Below are 18,984 nucleotides of genomic sequence, written 5' to 3' on the forward strand. Positions count from 1 at the left end.
TGCAAACAAAAACAAAACCCATAAAAAGGACTATATAGTGGCTCACTCAAAGGCACACAAGCCATGCATTCATGTACTGTAGCTCTTTGCAATCCACCAGGAGACTTAACATGGGAAGGGAACCCATTCAAAGAACCCACTTGGGGGGCGCATGGTAGCCACTGCACACCATATCAGGCGAAGAGATGAGAAACTGTTTCACCAAAAGCTTTAGGAAGATCTTTTTAGAGCCTAATGGAGGCTGAAGTGTAAGCCCAAAGAAAAATGTAGCCAGAACAGCAAACTTATAATCCCTAAGCTTTCTAATACTGCCAGGGGACCTTAAATGGCCAAGCACTCATGGCACTCCACTCCCTGGATCACAATGCCTTCATTTCTAACATCAGGCAGCCACATATCGCCAAACATTCGAGCAAGTGCCTCGTCCCCAGTTTTCGGTGTCCTAACAAATCCACCACTTGGTTTATCACAAAAGTCCCAAGATCTTACTTTTTTCCGCTTTCATCCTCTTGGATTCCAAGAAGGCAACGTTGAGCCGCTGCTCAGTGTACTCATGGCGGATGTCATCCCGGGCAGCCAGCAGCTTCAGGGGGTTTTTGGAGGACTGGACGTTGCGCATGGGCCTCACTGCACGCTTATGTTCTACCATGGCGGAGGTTAGCCTGTGAGGTAGAGACGGCATTAACAGCAGGAGGCAGAAACCTGGATCTCCTAATTCCTGGAGCTACCATAATGCACAGAAGCATTTTACATCATGGGAGGAAGATGGGAAAAGGTAAAACAAAATGAAAGAACTAAGAATGAAACTGAATGAAAAGGCAGAACTGAATGATGAAACTAGGTAGCTCCCTAAAGGGTTAATATTCTTACAGCGCTTGTTCCCATAGCTTAGTCAAATGTAATCCTGAAGTTTGTTATGGTTGGAAGCACATTCATTCAGCTACAAATGGATTTGACGATTATTTTCCCACTGAATTTTCTGTTGGATTAGTTTCTGGAGGTTGAGCTATTAGCTCAATGCCCATTTTTAACAGCGATGCTAAAAACGGTTCCCTCAGAATAATCAATCTCAAGCGTGCTGACAGTTCTCATTTGGATCTCAATCACCTTGGAGAGTGCAAAATGAAGAAAAGCAGTTTAAGAAAAAAAATGGATCAATTCTGCTTCTCGGATGACAGTGGATTAAAAAAAATCAATTTAGGATCATTAAAATGTGCAAAGTTTATGATATTTCCCCCAAAAGTTGAATACAGTATGATTCAAAGCTTACAAATGGTTCTCAAATTCCCAGCATTACTTTTGCTATACAGCAATTACAAGAATTAAGCATTATACATACACTGTACATTGCTGAAAAAAAATATTAAAAGTTTTGCTTACTTTGGTGCTTGAGTACCAAAGATGTCATCAAAATCATCATCAATCTCAATCCTGCTGGACATATGGGGGAAATCGGATAGATGACGGTAGAATTTGGAGAATACTTCGTCGTCTAATGTCATCACTTCCTTCACTGTCTTCTCAGTCACCGAGAGTGTTGCCTCCTGTGAGCTAGCCACTGATCCAGGATAGGAAAAGGAAAACCAGGATAAGCAATCCATCAATATCCAAATTACAATTCCAAAGGCAAAAAGTAATTAAAGTGGTCTTAAAAAGTTATCTGCAATGCTATGGAAAATAAAACAGAGTTGCTGATACCACCATATAAAATGTTTACCAGAGGCTAAATCTGAAGTAAAATATCCCTTAGAGTTAAGACTAGGCAGAAAAACTCCAGCCAGGCACATGGCATAACAAATTAAATTGTTTTAACGTTGTGGTTCAAAGTTGTGTTGGTTTCTCTAATCTAGCAAAGTAAACTGTCAAAGACTAGAAAAGGTTGTAAATGAATGCCTTTAGAATAGTTTATGAAATCTAAAATGCTTATTCGTTTTATGCTGTTTTTAAGCAAGCTATATAGTGTACTGTATACAAGTGTATACACACACTCTTCTTCCTTAACCTTAAATACAACACTTACCTTTGTTGTTGAGTCGCCCCAAGAAAGACTCCAGTTTATCAAGCTTTCTGTCTGATTCCAAGTGGATATCTGGTCTGGCTTCAATATCTTTAAGAGAAGACCAAAAAATCTATATACCTCTACATTAGTTCATAAAACTATACAAATTATATATGCACTAAATGTACAATACCAAGTTACAGACAACACACCAAAGACACCTAAAACAAATCATACAATATCAAGAGAAAGATAGAAACACACTTGCTGTTGTTTCGGGTGTTTCCGCCATTTCTTATAAAATAGAAAAAAAGGAAAAAGTAAAGTTAATTCAGTGAGAAAATAAACCAAATTGAAATGCAGTTATTTCCAGCATCTTATTACATACTCTATAGTAGATTAACGAGAAAATAACCAGAAATCAAACTAAATCCAAGACTCTTATGCTTCAACTATAGCATCAAAAGGAACATCCAACTACATATCTGCATTTAAAAAATAAAGTATACGGATTTTGGACATTGATCAAATATTCTTGGTGTCTTTTTGATTGATTTAATGACTCACCAAGATACACTTGAGTGACTTTGTGCATAAATGCTAAATCACCAGAACAGTTGATGGGTCAAAGGCTATGAGGTTATTTAAGCTACTGAAGGTCAAGCCTGGTGAAAAATAAAATCAATGAAAAAATACTCCAAGGATCCAACATAACCCACTTATCAAGAAAACCGCCTTTGTGCCATTGGTATTTTGGAATAACACCTAAAAGGTACAATGGCCAAAAATTGAGCCAAGATCTTTTCAATGATGAATTAAGACTGTGGACCAGGGAACCCCAGTCCTGGTCAGGACCAGAACCACACACCAGATGGAATTCATTCCAGCTGAGCTTAATTGCCTAACTGAAGCCTTAATTCTACTAACAAGTGGCTCGGTTGGAATATTTGCAGTTTTGTTTCTGCTCATTTTGAGTATAAGTTTGTGATTTATTGAATACAATAGTTGAAAGGCAACCTCCAACATGTTTAAGATTAACTGCCTCCTTTCCCTTGGTGTTCCAGGCTTTTTTCCCCAGGCAGAGATGGGCTACTTCTAAATTAACCCCATTAACTCAATAAAGGGTTCAATTACAGTATGTAACCAAGAGCTTGGCTGGAACTAAAACAAGTTGTAAGGCTAATTTCTATTTGGGCTGCATTTGGAATTTTATCATCAGCTCTTACAAAAGGCAAAAAGGGAGGTGTAATTGGTATCATCTCTGTACCAAATTCTGAGTTTCAGAATTGCCCTTATTCATGCGTTTTGCCTGAAATATAACCAACTGGACCTCAGCAGAAAGAATAAGACCGTTGTGAGAGCATCCGCTACAGTGTCATCCCCACTGTGTCTGTTCATCATAAATTGATCAAATATTAATAACTCTTTAACCAGAAATAAAAGCAAGCAAATAGAATGCAGGCTGTGTTAAGCTATGAGAAACAGCACTGTTGAAATAGGGAACATTTAATGCCCAAAAACAACAAAACAAGTTACAGTATACGCAAGCCTAAACAAGGAAGCAGATTAACTAAGACCTCAATTACCATTGGAGATTGTGAGCTCAGCTGTAATGAATAGCAGCAGAGATTGTGTTCAGGACCAAGGTTGGGAACCACTGATTTAGACATTATAGCATGGTACCTTCTAGCGATCAATGCCTTAATACAGTTTCATTGGCCAAGTCCTGAGAACTCATTTGCTGCTCTTCACATGGTCTCATCCTGATGTATGTATTCCAGCAGGACACAACACACGTCCTTATGCAGCTCATGGAATAACAAATGATCTATGCATGCCCTATTCCTAGATTTGAGCCCCATCCAGGGCTTGGAAACCAATGAACAGGCACAAGCTTGTCCAGATTCTACAAGAGGAATGGAACAGATTCCTACAAGACAGCAACTGCAACTTGATTCAAAGCACGTGTAGCAGATATACAGCCTGCATTGCTTCCAGTGGTGGGCACAGGCACGACCAGCTTGCGACTTGCATAGTACACCACCTGTTGATTAATCTGGTTAATGCCGAACGTTAATCAGAATTCATTCATCTACAGTACATCAAGGCTAACAAACTACGAGTGCACAAAAGATTTTTTTATGATAACTCTGTGAAGTTCTTGTAGTTGTAAGTGGTTTCTTTGGATGCTTCATTTCCTTTAATTAAAGTAAGTCAATGGCTTTATATGGAAACGAAAATTGGGTATCTTCCGACTGCTTACCCTCCTGAGGTTTCAACATAGCAGCTGCATTGCTCTTCAGTCTGGTCGAGACAGGTGACACCACTGGACTTATTGCAGAAGGGGACGCCAAGCCTGCAGCAGAAATAAAATTCAGAATTGAATATCATCGGGGGCGTAATTGCAAGAACACACTATTTGACAACTTAATGTCGCGCACCCTATACTGTATGTAAACAAAATTCTAAAAATATCATTTTTGGATTCCTTCAGTGAACAAAAAGCTTGAAAAAATGCCTTATTTATGAGATGCACTTGAAAAGTGTAGTCGTATACATCCACGTCCATTTTTCAACAAAACTTTGAGAAAGAGCTGTCGGTTCCATCATGCGATCTGAAAATATAACTGAGCACATGGAACAACAGACATCCTACATGTATTTCATCATTAAACTACTTTATCATTTAAGTCAGAAAAACAAAGATCTTAAGGATTCGGTTTAGTTTCATATTCTCAAAAAGGAAAACGGCACAAAAATGATAGCCACAACATGACTGTACAGTATATGTACAAGACACTAATTCCATTCATCGAGTATGAAATACACAATCTGTAGACTCAAACACATTTACCAACCAAGAAACAAAGGGTTGCCACACCACTGTGTACTCAAATCAAGACTTGCTAGCGGTTAAATGATCCAACATCCTTCAGACGGGTAAAAAAACAGACATGCAGTATAATCCAGTTTTATCACATTATCCATTTTGCCAAGCTCAGGGAAAAAAAAGACTGAAGCTCTTGAGGATCATAGCAGGGGACCTCTCATCAATGTTAAACTTGTACAACAGGGCAGCAGGAATGCTCTTGGGTAGGGGACGTTTAAAGAAAAGCAGTGTCCTCTGACCTTTCTTGACCATCCGTGCTGCAACAGTGAACTGGGTGGAGTCATTAGCTGCCCCCTTGCCCTTTGTTTTCCAGGCCTCCTCCCGGGCAGAAATTAGCTGCTTCCTCTCTTCAATTGTCATTTGGGCTTCAATCTCCTCTCCCATTCTCTGATTAAAAATGACAGAGTAATTAAAACCACTTGCTTAAAGACCATCAGGCAAGCCACCTGACCTTGATGCAGAAGAGATGCAGAATGACAAATTTACAAGCAATGGACTCTGGTAAATATACCTGAACACAACACAAGAAATGTATACACACATGCACAGCTATTGCCTTTTTAAATTTCCACCAAAAAATTACATCCATCACCGCTGTTAGATTCAGGCTTAAACGGTTACAGTATACAAGCTAAATAATGCATAAAAATTGATTTTATCCCTCTTACCGAAAAAGAACCAGATAGAATAATTGCTCTTTTATTTGATGTTGACTTTCATAAACATTTGGAAGATTTTGCTCATATCTACTAATCCAAAAATATTATTCATGTTAATTAGAATAATGAGGAAAAAGAAAAAAGCACAAGTTTCTCTTGTTTCACTAGTAACTGCCTTCTCTGGACTATTTTCTGCACAGATTGAGATTATTTTGTAAAAACACATCAGTACTGCACACCACACAGTTACAGAGTCGTAGGACCTGAGGGGAAGGAATCATTATGTGGGGTTTTGGTAATGAACAATTCTCAGTTGGGAATGAATTTAAAATCTACCGTAAGTGTATTCTGTTTAAACAGTACTGTATCTTTCATTTGCATTAACTTCATGTTATCATCCGATACTGCACTCGGATCAAAGGCCTTTCATTTTCACTGTAACCAATTATTTCTATCTACAGTACATTTTTCCTTCAGTGGACACTGTTCTTATTTTGCTCCGTAGAGGAATTATACTTCCAACATGTGCCTGCATTACGGTTTTGTTTTTCTTGGTATTCTTGCTTTTCATTTTTGACACGATTTGAATTGGCAAAGAAAATTCTCAGTTACTACATGAACAAGTGAGGCGAAGATGGGAAATGCCAACAGGACTCATGGAAGCCTTGAAGGACACAAAGCTGCATAATAAAGGGCTCAAACTAATCTCATTTCAATTCTTCTACAGCACCCCAAAAGAGCTTTTCAAATCCTCCTTTCTTTGATCTACCACCATGTCCATTTCACCAGCATTAGATTTAGCTTGAACCCAAAGATTTAACTACAGGGGAAAAAAAATCAGAGCATCTCCCCGCTGCAAGTTCTACATGCTACTAAAATGTTCTGAGGTGAACGAAAAACATTTCTGACAATACAGAAAACAAAAAGTAGAAGGTATTGTAAAAATGATGTTGGACAGCCACATAACACTTATGATGCTGCACAACGCAGAAGTCCTCAGACAAGTTTACATAATTTAATTCTCAATACACTCAGAGTTGACGTATACTCCAATGTCTGCATGGTTCAAGCTCATTAAACAAGTTATTTCTACACTCCTTCACAGCAAACTATTTATCCTAGAGGACTGTACATAATGTATTTTCCACATTCTGCACGGTGTACTGCTACTGACAAATGCAAAAACAGAAGCCCCAACAGCTGATACAGTAGGTACTGCAGACTGTACTGTAAAGAAGGGTTCAAGATTAAAGTCAAACACCACGACATGCACAGAAATATAAAGCTATTCAAGGTTTCACTAAAAAAAACAATCACAAAAAATACACAAATGTAACAAGTGTTATACTTTCAGGACTTTTTTGCTTTGTAAAAAAGCCACACACACAGTAGGTGTTCCTCTTTCAGGGGCGTGCTCTGTAACTAAGAGGGTTAGGTGCTGTTAATCCATCACAATCAAAGGGGATGCTGTGAGGCCTGTGCGTTTCACCTTCCATCGCCATGGGTGACGCTCATCCGCCTGCAGGGGGCTGGACTCCCTAACGCTGGGAGGACTGACCTTCAAGGAAGAACAACCAAGAGGAAGGAGAGAGAGAGCAGAGAGAAAAGCAGTGAGGGAAGGGAGCAGGCAGAGGTCAGGGCAGTCCCTCAGAGGCCCTTCACAGGAGCAGACTGTGGCCGCACCGAGCCTCGATGACAAGGGCCCCACTTCTTTAAAGTGGTTCTCAAGCCTGTACCACAGACGCGAAAGCATCTGCCGGCACTTCAAACTGCAGAATTCTGTGAACTTCCTCGGCACAGAAGAGGAAGTCACTCTACAGCCAAACAGAACAAAGCCTTCCATACGCTCCATCTAACGTTTCATTCTTTAAAAAAGAAAATGCAATACTGCACCCAATTTTTCATCACAAATACAAATCCTCTGAATCCTCTCTCCATATTTCTATCTAAAACCATACACCGCAATAATAAAATAGTAATTTCAATTTAGTAAACACTAAAACATAATAAAGATTTCACTATAAGGTTTAAATGGTTTAACGAAAAACAAAAAATCGGAAAACTGGATGGCCAAAAACCAAGCAGACCAAAGACATGCTTACTATTTACTTAAGGGGAAGTGGAAAAACATCTTCTACAACTCAAAAGGCTAAGAGCATACAAATTAAAAAAAGAGCATAGAACCGTAACATCAGTGCTGATGGGAATTATGCGTTATACAGTATAAAACTATATACTGGAACTTACATACAGCTTTCGTATTCCTACATTATACTCTGTACTTTTATCTGCAACTTCAATCAAAATAACCATTTTCATCAGTTATTTTGACTTTGCAGATAATGCAGAGCAAAAGAAACAAAACAACTTAACAAGAGTTAAGAGTTAAAGTACTGATTTTAAGTCACTCAGTGGCAGCTAGGGCAAAACATGGCCAGATTTGTATTTTAGAAGCGTAACCAATTCCAATTCCTAATATCTAATTCTGATTAAAATCATTATCTAAAGGCTTCAGATTAAGAATGCGGTCAGGTTTTTACACATTCATTACTGCAACCGATGATGGCTATTTTAAATCAAGGGAGCCAACATGCCAACGCAGTGTATTGGTCACCACAACCATCCAAAAGAATACAAGCTATATCAGCCACATATTAAAATGTTAGTAAACGCTATAATCTACTAAAAAGCGAATACAAATTTATTAAGAGGGAAAAAAATTTGATAAGCTTATGGTTTTATTCATGTTAGCACTTCAACAAGAAGCGAACAATGCAAAATTACCAACAGAAGGATCTAATTTAAGGCAACATCTCTTAGCATTTGGTGTTATTTGAAAAAGAGTTGCATACAGTGTTATGACATTTAAATACCCAGTCTGGAAGTTTTTTTTGTTTTTAATTGAGGAGTCCGATATCAACTTGCATGAAGCACAACTACAGAGAAAGGCATGTCAGGAGCTAACCAGAGCCACTCGGCAGGCACACAGGCAGTCGAGTCAAAGACTGAACACTTGACAGCCCATGCGGCTCTTTCCTCACCTGGTTATAAGGTACAACATACTGACATTTATGGCCAGTAGGTATAGGAGGAGGAGAATAAGTAGAAGCATAGACAGGTTCCTATAGACAGGAGCAAAAGCGAAGCCAGAAGGAAAACGGACGCAGACACACACAGACGGAAGCAGAGAAAGCAAGAGTTAGAGAGGAGAGGATACACGAGAACAAAATCAAATCGCCACACTCCAATCAAAGACTCCTGTCTTTGATCGCCTATCACCGTATTAATACTCCCTTTAATGCACATTTCCTTTTGTGTTTTCAGGGAGTCCGGTATCTTAATACTTAGTTAGGAGTGTAGCATGAACAAAACTGAATACACACCTCACACACTCCACACAATGCATGCATTTAGTTTATAGTGTACTGATAAGTGAGCAACAGCGAAATTATTGTGCACTCCCATGTGTATGCTTAAAAAAAAGAAGCAGTCATTGACCATATTATAGTTAACATTATGATACACCAACCTTAAGCTTATTGAAGGAAAAAGGGGATTTCATCTAATCATGTCACTGACAGTAAAAATACAAGAGGAAACACATACAGAATACACAGAAGTCCAAAACAGCTTATGATCTATCGATAGTTCACAACATTTCTCCTACTATTACATATTCAAGCTTACCCAGAGCTGATCAGTGACAGCACTGCCGTCAATTATCACCCCTTCCTCCTATAAGTTGAAACAAATGGAAAATATTGGAAATAGTTGTTTAAGGACAGGTACAACCATCACCACTGCCCCGTGACGGCTTTTTACAGTCTCCAGTTGCTAGAGCTTAAACAAGCGACCTCATGCACGATTCAAAGGCTGAGTTCTCACATTCAGACATCTCCCCACTAAAATGTTTGGGCATAACACAAAAAAGTAGACATGCTTGTTTTGTGGTTGACCACTTAAATTACATTTGGGCCATAAGGCTGCAGAAAAACACAAAACAGGGATTTTCAAGTTGATACACCTGGCTAAACCTATTGGCTTAAAACAAGATGAAACAAAAGGTAAACAAAAAGCACCTTCTTGTTTTCAGCATTTTTTTTCTTTTAATACCTCATTTCTTAATATTTCCTTTAAACAGGTTAATTCCTCATTTCGTAAACCAAAATCATAATCACAACCCTAACAATGAACACCTAGCCAAATTCTAGCATTCAATTTACTAGTTGATAAATTTCACCGGCAGAGTACAAGTCCCCTTTCTGGATTTAGTTTTTCTGGAGTCTAACGGCCACTCTAATAGGAGAAAGGAGAAAGTCTTAAGAACTCACTGGTATCTCTATGGCTAAAGTTTTAAAACTTTAAAAGTTTAAAATTAAACTTACCAAATCGTCCTATAACAGAAGTGAAAAATTTGACTTTTTCCCCAACAAGATCAGAAAGCCTCATTTATACGGCATGGAAAAAAGCTATAAACATCCGAGTGCATCCATGCTGTCCAACATAAGCTTTAAAAGAGCACCTAGCATTCTGCAGGCATACAGAATTAAACAGAGGCAGGACTAATCTTACTCGTGGAATCAGTTGCATGGAGACTAAAAGGATTCTATTAAGACAAGCTACTCGTCTTGTTTGACCAGATGGTTTTGTGTTCTCTATTCAGTATTGTTTGATCTAAAAAAAACCTTCAGTACATTTCTGGGTTTTAACCATTTGATTTTATTACAGCAATTCCCATTTCCTCCCGATGTTGCTCGTGATGTTTTGATTGCTTCATATTATGAATGAGAACCGCACCTGCATTCAGGCAAGAGTGGTTTGTCTGAACATATCGATGAAAACCCCCAAAAATTTGACGGTGGTCTTTTTAACCACTTCACAACAACCGCAACGGTGACCGTGCCTACAGTAGTGTATCAGATTGCACCAAGTTCATTTATACCAACTGGAAAAAAAAAACATTTCAATAATATTTTGAGAAAACGATTTTGCCTTTTAAACTACACAATGACCAGAATTTAAACTCCTGGCATGAAGCCAGACAGGTAGCCCAAAAGCAGAGAAGTACTAGGGGTTTAAAGGGTGTGTGTAGTAAGAAGAGTAAGGGACTTTAGAAGTTTTAAGTTAAAAATTAAAGTGACTTACCAAAAAGATGTAACCACTTCATATCTAATTTGATATTGGTCACTAAACAAATCAACAGGCCTAGTTATTCACAACCCACTGCCATGAGTTTTTTGGCCACACAGTACTGTACTTTTCAAAACACTAGTGAGTCCTCTTATTTTACATTTATACAGGTAGCTTGCAGGACTGAGGAACTGTATAGAATTACACTTTCCATGCAGAGTTTGGAAATTTAATTTATTGAAATTAAAATAAAACCATACAGAGACAGACAAAAGACGGATGCATGAAACAAAACTGAAAGCATTCTAGGAACATGGAAAAACAGATCAGAAACAGAAGCGAAGCATTGCTCGGGTCTACCATTACACTGAACATTTCTCAACTTGTTCATATATTTTGCTGTAGACTAATTCAATTGGACGGATACTTTTTCCCCCAGTTTGTGTTGTATAATAAACTAAATTAGGATTTTCCTAAGCAAAGGCCACAGTCATTTCACAAGATAAAAGTTAAACACGATTATCTTACAGGAAAAACACTTTGGAGATAAGTTGTCCTACAGTACTACTGTTAAACCACAATGGTTCCATCAGACAAAAACTTTAATCATAATCAAAGTTAATCATATTTAATAACCACCAACAGTACATCTGGTGGCTTTTAAAGCTGGTAGCCCTGAAAATTAAAACCTAAATTGTCAAGCATATTTAATTTAAAATATTTTGAAGAAATGTTCTAAAATTCTTCAATTACAGTAGCACCAAAATAATAATAATGGAGACAGATCGATCAGAAAGAGGTAGGGAGCTGATAAAGTGAAGATAAGCTGCTTACAATTTAAAATACAGAAAGCACATAAAACAAATCAATTGATGAGAGACTTCTAGAAAGCGGAAATCAAACCTTCCCCAGTAACACTAAAACTGCAACATTCACATTTGTGGAAATGTGAAATACAATTAGACGTTGCTTACTTCAAAGCTTATGGATTGTGCTCATCAGAAATTTTAAAGTATAATTGTTTCCCCACAATACAGACTTACTGTACTGTAAGTGAAAGATCTGATCTCCAAGGCTTAAAAAGGATAATTACCTACTGCATTTGAAATGCACTAACTGCCATGTGACAGGCCAAAGGTGACATAGCAGAATTCTCAACCCTGTTACACACTGGTGGTTCACAGAACAGGTTATATTAAAGGTGAATTATCTGTGCAGCAATGCACTGTAGATAATGTATATCTCTTAGCATGCTGCTAATGATGCCCTTGAAACAGCCACAACAACCTTTGGGGAAAAAAAAAAGTATAGTAAGAGTTTTTTTTTTTATTAATGCATTGTTGCGTAATATTCCAAAATCATGAAAAATGAACAGTTTTCCCAGAAACATTTTTGCATCTGGTTGAAAAGGAATACGCCTGAAACAACATTTAACCTACTGAAAGTTACCATGATATAGTCAACATCACTAGTGGCATTTATTGAAAACTCCTTAGGAGAATAATCCACTTAATAAAGACTGAGTGTCAAGACTGCCCCGTGACCCAAATATAAACCTGGATTAAAATCCACTTTGTAGATGGTTCCTGAAAGAGAATTCTTAAATTATATGGTAACAGCCAATGGGTTATAGGTTTCTATACAAGATAAGATCACTTTATTAGCCCTATACAATTTCTTGCATTAGGAATTTGTCTTTTCACATACCCCAACTTGCTCTCCATGAGACACACAGACAGGGAGAGAAGCATGGGGTCAGAGCACAGGGTCTGCCATTTACACGGCGTCCCTGGAGCAGTTGGGGTGAAGAGCCTTGCTCAGGGGCCCAACAGAGTAGGATTCCAGTAACCTTCCAGCCACCGGCCCAGATCCTGAGCCACAGAGCCATTGCACCGCCCCTATGTATGTATACGTGTTGTAAGGATTTTAACTATACATGTAGCATTACAAGACATTTTTTATGATGTGTAGTTTTGCTTTGATAACCTCTCCAAGGGAGTTTCAGCCTTAAAAAGCATCAGCTGTGGAAAGACACCTGCTTTATTTTTTTTTTATAATTAACAGGACAAGCACAAAATACATTGAAATTCAGATTATTCCATACATTCTAATAGGTATTCCACACTTATCACCTGTGAAATGTCAGTATTGCAACAATACACATTTTTAAAAGCACTACAGAAAATCCTATGGAGCCGATACAGAACAGAACCCAAAGATGATCCTTTAAAGTACAGTATCTTCAAAACATTCATTTTGACAGATACCATAAATCAGCCACAAATTGTGTTGCAATCCGTTTTACTACTGTGTGCAGTACTAAGCCTAAGGTCTGCCAATCTTGTAATGTTGGATCAAATAGACAGTCCTTTCAAGCAGTATTTCTATCAATGTGCAATAACGTACACAATGTGCAAAGCCCAGGACCTGTGGAAACAGTAAACCCAAGTAACGGTGTAGTAAGTCTGAAAATACAAGTCAAGAATCACAAGAGATGCTATTTACTGGTTGATTTACTGCTAGGGGAATGAGAGCTGAAACATGAAGGATTACCATTATGTTCAAATATTAACATGGTGGATAGCTATGGTAGAAGTGTACTATACAAAGTTAATGCATGGGGAGGTCCTACTACCAATCCAAAGAAATGAATTCTAACCAGTAAACGACTATCTTTACAATGTGAGCTTCCATTATGGCTGAAACCTCCGTATGAAGTCCACACAACATACCAGATTTTTAAAATGCAATTGGAACAGTCCTAACCGATATTGTAAAACAGGATTGGTTATCATTTGATGTGGCAGTCAATAGCTTGAGGGTAGCATGCTGTTCCCTCAGGTTTCAGAAAGTGAAACTGCGTCACAGTACCCACTTCCACCTAGAAAAACATTTCAGTTCTGGGACTTCATTACCAGGCTCAAACAAGCAACCATGTTCAGGGAATGCTGAATGGTAAGGCTACAACAAGTTTTCACAGCTACACAATTTAAAATGGCTTTCTGGTGAGGCTGCAAAGAGCACTAGGCATCTATCTAGACATCCCATGTACTATATCAATATTTTTCAAACGATTTCAACATTTCTATTGACTAGTATTTCAAATAAACCTCAGTCCCTGACCTCAGTGCTCATGCAGCACAAAAACTTTCTTCACCCCACCACAACAGATATAAAGCTTAGTGTACTTGAGCAGTAAAGCTGCCCCCAGGAATTCCTGGAATAAAACCCACCTCCCATGACTAATACAGTTGGATACACCAGGAATGAGCTGGATACTTGCCCTCAATGCTGACAATTAATTGTTAGTCTAACATCTTGCTTCTTTGAAGGAAATAAATCAATGTTACCTTATTTACTGCATGCTATTCATCACTGGGCAATATTTAAAAAGTATATTTCTTCCCATAACAGCAGTCTATATACAAAAAGAGTAAACTCTGCTCTTTAAAGGGCCAACTATGCTACGACATCAAAACAGTGCAGTCGTGGTACAGTGTATATTAATAAGGCAATTTCTCAGGTTTCTTATCCGTGAATGCACCACCTTATCAAAACAACCATACCACCTTCACTGGAAAAAAGGCTAGATAGAGAAACAGACGCAGATGTCGAATGACTAAGCTCGAGGAAAATCTTATAAACCTGTTCTCGGTAAAAATCTGAACTGCGATGTCTTGCTACTTTGTAAAAAAGCTCCAAGAAATCAGCATTACATTTCCTCCATGCTATTCATTACTGTTCAATACAAAGTGGCAAGTAAACAAAATATGGAGAAGTTTTAAAAAAGCACATTCCCTGGGGTATTCCTTTACTGAAAGCTGCATCCTTCCATGGGCTTTTTTCTACACTAAAACTTGACGCTTCAATCTGTGGAAGGGGCAACCTTTCAGCAGTTTTTGATATAGAGAACACTGGTCCACAAATATTTACAGTCTTGGGATTGTGCTTGGTGTTTAAACTGAGCCTTTCCAAATATGATAGTAATATGTAATATAATACAGTACTGGAGTAATGTTATACAAGACCTGAATGGGTAAAACAAGCAAAAACATACATTTTTTTTAATATGAGTGGGTATTTAAAGTTAATCACGTACAGTATGTCATCAGATTTCTCATGCTGTACTATTTCCAAATGGTTGAAGTATCTGTCATGCCGTGTTCTCAATGATTGGTAAGTATTACCTGTACACTGGATATTTGGAAGAAAAACACTATGATGCGTGAACTCTTGCCTAGCCTTAAAGCTCATCTGCTGAAAGCTTACTTGCCGAGACAGAGTGACCAGACATTCTGCTCTGGTATCGGTAACATAAGTGTTGACAAATCAGTCTGAGAAGTAACACTTTGTTCCTGGCAAAGACACAAAGAGATTTCTTTCAAACCAAGACTTCTTAACATTGCAATTAAACCCCTCTCCCCCTGGGTTCACTTGAGCACATTAAAAGGTGGACTCAACTTTGTTCTGCTAATGTAAATTAAGGGTTACAGGCACAAAAACTCCAGAATATGCTAATGTGTTGGTGTATGATCTGTTGCGTCTGATGGAGTCTGCCTTATAGTCTCTCCGCAACCTTATGCTCCCACTGTTCATGTCCTATGGTCATCAGATACTGATCATGCCTTCAAACCTGGTTTAGTATGCCTGATCAAGTCTTATGGTTTACCCAAGCTGCAGAATTTGCCCCATCAATTTGAAACAGATTTTATTTTACTTGCATTTATTAAATGCGACTGCTGTAAATGCAACCTATGTACTCTTAAATTGTATGTTGCCTTGCAATACATAGCAAAAAAAATGAACTTTGAAAGTACAGTAGATCAAAGAACTACCTACTGTAATATAGGAAGCAGTGCAGAACTTTAGGAAGCGAATAAAGACTAAATAAAGAGGGAGAAGCAGCATTTTACAACCTATTTAATGCACAAAGAACTTTAACTAAAGGTACATACGGTAAGCCTGTGTATAACAATTCCATACAGAGCTTTGCATGGGTTTTAAAAAAAATTCAATTGGAGTTAGCTCAATAGCAACAATCAGCTTTCCTTAGTCATGCAGATGGGTTTATTTTTTAGTAGAGGTGTTAAGGAGGTTTGATTATCCACTTGCTGCAACAAGTCAGGTTACCTTCTTTTTGAAGCTCTGCTCAACCTCCCAAAGCTGCACGTGATGCTCTGCAACGGCCACTCGGACAACATCCTGCTTCTTGTTGATCCTGTTTCTCCAGTCTTCCTCCCCACTCTTCTTTAGCAGAGCCAGCCTAAGAAGGAAGAATATGCGGCCTTAATTTTCACCGAATGCCTCGCTGGGCTTCAATTCCTAGCTGTTTGACAGTGTTTATACACAGCGCCGGCCGTTTATGGTAAATGGAAACAGAAGACACTCATAAGGTAGTCAGAGGCAGAATAATTACTTTCTGCAACAAAGTGCCTTTGTACTTAATTTGGGGGAAAAAAAGAAAAACATTCAATGTTAACAACTTAACTTTTTTTTTCTATTATTTGTTTACAAAATGGCAACAGAACTGTTGGATGGCTTTACTTACGAAATGAATAACCATCAGTGCACAAGTCAAAATACCACATCAAGGAAATTTAAAGGATTTTCAGTCAACACAGAAAGCAGATCTGTTTTGGAAGACTGACCTATACATTAGGCGACTACTTACAGACTTAAAAGGACAAGCTCATATTCCCATCCTTTAAAACATATTGCTTATTTCTGGGCTACACCAAATATAAACATGAATGCAATTTATGTAAAAAAATGTTTAAAGATTCTCTTTTGCAAGTTTGACTTGCCAGGGATGACTCTTGGCATCTGTTGAAGTGGATAATATTCTCAAATCAGTTGGCTACAAGCAGCTAAAGTGCATGGGACTAATCTCGTCTGTGAACTTTATGTTGTACTTACTGTATGTTTTTCAGATCAATGTTTTCTTATTTTTTTGTTTTGCAGTAATTTTGCATTGCAAAGTCCATTTAGATACAAATGCATTAAATTGACTATTGGAGAAACTTGCCACAAAGACAAAAAACCACCAGCCAGTATGTACTTTTTCTTGTTACTGTATGACCTCATTGATTAGTTTCCAGGTCATTAAGAATACTTCAGTTGGGCAGGACAAACACCAGCCTGGTTGAATACACTAAATGTTGCACGTTGAATGAAGAGTCAAGAGTGACTGGTGCAAAAATGAACATCTCTAAAATACTGATGACACTAGTTACTGTAGGGCAAGACATACACCTTATATTTGCACCTTAAGAGACAGAGCAAAAAAACCCGTTCACTTATTGGTGAAAAAGCCTAAAGTAATTCAGAACTGCAAAAGAACAACAAAAAATACTGAAAAGGCGTGACATTAAATATCTGGTAGGAAGTACTTTAGATTTCTGTAATATTTTGGATAAACAGTGCCTTGGATAAATGGCTAATACATTCTTAATATGTTTTTGCACTGCTTTAAAAGATTTAACTAAAATTTTAAAATCCGTAAAATTGTCTTGATTTGTCATTTCACTGGAATAGTTTATTCTTGTGTACAGACAAACATCTATGAGCTCCGACAGATTCCAAGGGAAAATGCATAGCACTTACTTTCCCCCCCCCAATAATAGAATATCCTACTTGGACTCATACTTTACAATACACAACCTATGGTCATTTAAACACTCCTCTGCTAAATCACTTACAAACATGTTTACCTACAGTAATTTGATAAAATCTCTTGACAAACATGCATGTCAATTTCTCATAAAGCACTCTATTCTTTGGAAAAAAATATTCTATTGCAAACATTTTCAATTTCATTCAATGTCAAACATTTCCGTTTCAATGATGGCAATTGATGTGAACATAGGAAAGGTCATTCATTTTATGAAAACGTGAAGTTTTAATAGTGAATGAAAGAGCTGTTTTTTGAAGCACACCCGAAACAATGAAGCAACCTAATTTCTTCCCAACTTGCAACAGAATGAGGTTAAAACACTCCTGCTGCCTCTCCTTGAACAACCGGTGTTAACTCACAGCACTGTTTCCTAAAATAAACCCCCTTAACTCCTGTCAAGACCATAAATGCAACCTACATTCTTACAATGAGAATCAAGGTGAGCACCATTCACTTACTGGAGATTACAACAGGAAAAAATCCTCACATCCTTATTATCAATTGAAAAACAAATTATATAAAAAACGAATCAAAACTAAACTTGAAAATTGGAGAAAATCGACTACGTCAATAACTAGAGGTATAAAAGTGTAATTAAAATGAATCAAAAAGGTAAGATGAAGTCCACAGTCCTTCACCGTGTACAAAGATCACAGAGCACTCTATGGGAATGACCATATGCAGGAAACAGACACACATAAAAGGAACTGCATGTAAGCAAAACTACTGGCGAATGCCGCTGGAATATCTGCTGAAAAAGATCGAGAACTCAAAACGAAATTACCTCTCTTTGATGGACAACTGTTTAGTCGTCATGGTGTCGGAAAGCTCCTCACTCCTGTCAGGCTCGTGTTGCTTGGCAGAGGGGAGCTCTGAGTTGATGCTGTTGCCTGCGTCTTCGCTCAGCTCTGAAGGCTGCAGTATTGAGGGCAGCACATTGAAAGACTGAGAGACACTCCTTGCTGTTGCAGCGCCGACTCTGAGGGAAGCACTGGGTTCCAGCAGCTCTGCACGCAGACGCACATGACACAGGACGGCGTTAGAAGATGTGCACACCAATACATAACTGTCAAGCAGCGGAGTACTGTATGTACAATTGGTGCACAAGGCAGAAAAGAGAGGCTGCCATTTAGAGGTGCCTCAGCACGTGTTTTATGAGATCCAGTGGCTTGCATTCCTAATTGTCAGCCTGACTTTCATAAGATGGAATGAGAACTCCTAAGCAGCTATTTAAATAGGCTAGATTTCGGTATTGGGGTTAAAACCATATTGTCCTGCATGTTTCAACTCCTTTCCCCTCCTGTAGTACATAAAGCTTAATTCTCCAAGATGCTGCGCTGTGCAAACAAATATTTTTTCTTTTGTATTACATGCGCGAGCATGTTAGGAAAGGTCAAATGCTGAGAGTCATTGTTGCTGTCAAAAGTGAGCACCAAACAGGAAAACCATAGTGTCTGCTCTGACAAATAAGGGAAAGCCGACAACCACAGACTTTTGCATCGCAGCTGTAACAGACACTACTACAGGAAATGCCTTAATGTTTTGAAAAAAAAAGTCTACTTTAGGTTTTAAATAAGGCTGACGCACAACCATGATGGCAGTCACAAAAACATATACCTGAATAACAGCTTTA

General features: G+C 38.2%; 1 protein-coding gene across 11 annotated transcripts in view; it reads right to left on the reverse strand.

Annotated features, from left to right (window-relative positions):
* The window catches only part of svila (supervillin a), a 69,972-nt gene that overhangs the window by 19,072 nt on the left and 31,916 nt on the right, over positions 1-18,984 (reverse strand). For 4 of the 11 annotated variants that reach the window (XM_069191245.1, XM_069191242.1, XM_069191248.1 and 1 more), the window contains 11 exons: positions 18,136-18,358; positions 15,809-15,941; positions 9,236-9,283; positions 8,590-8,670; positions 7,038-7,106; positions 5,129-5,276; positions 4,263-4,355; positions 2,264-2,293; positions 2,021-2,107; positions 1,381-1,558; positions 490-662 (listed from right to left, as the gene is read on the reverse strand). In XM_069191245.1, coding sequence (XP_069047346.1) covers positions 490-662; positions 1,381-1,558; positions 2,021-2,107; positions 2,264-2,293; positions 4,263-4,355; positions 5,129-5,276; positions 7,038-7,106; positions 8,590-8,670; positions 9,236-9,283; positions 15,809-15,941; positions 18,136-18,358 — 1,263 coding nt within the window. The remainder of the gene's footprint in view (positions 1-489; positions 663-1,380; positions 1,559-2,020; positions 2,108-2,263; positions 2,294-4,262; positions 4,356-5,128; positions 5,277-7,037; positions 7,107-8,589; positions 8,671-9,235; positions 9,284-15,808; positions 15,942-18,135; positions 18,359-18,984) is intronic. The other 7 variants (XM_069191250.1, XM_069191249.1, XM_069191244.1 and 4 more) reach the window with 2 other exon arrangements.

This window comes from Lepisosteus oculatus, chromosome 6 (genome assembly GCF_040954835.1).
Source record: "Lepisosteus oculatus isolate fLepOcu1 chromosome 6, fLepOcu1.hap2, whole genome shotgun sequence".
In the NCBI taxonomy this organism is placed as follows: Eukaryota; Metazoa; Chordata; class Actinopteri; order Semionotiformes; family Lepisosteidae; genus Lepisosteus; species Lepisosteus oculatus.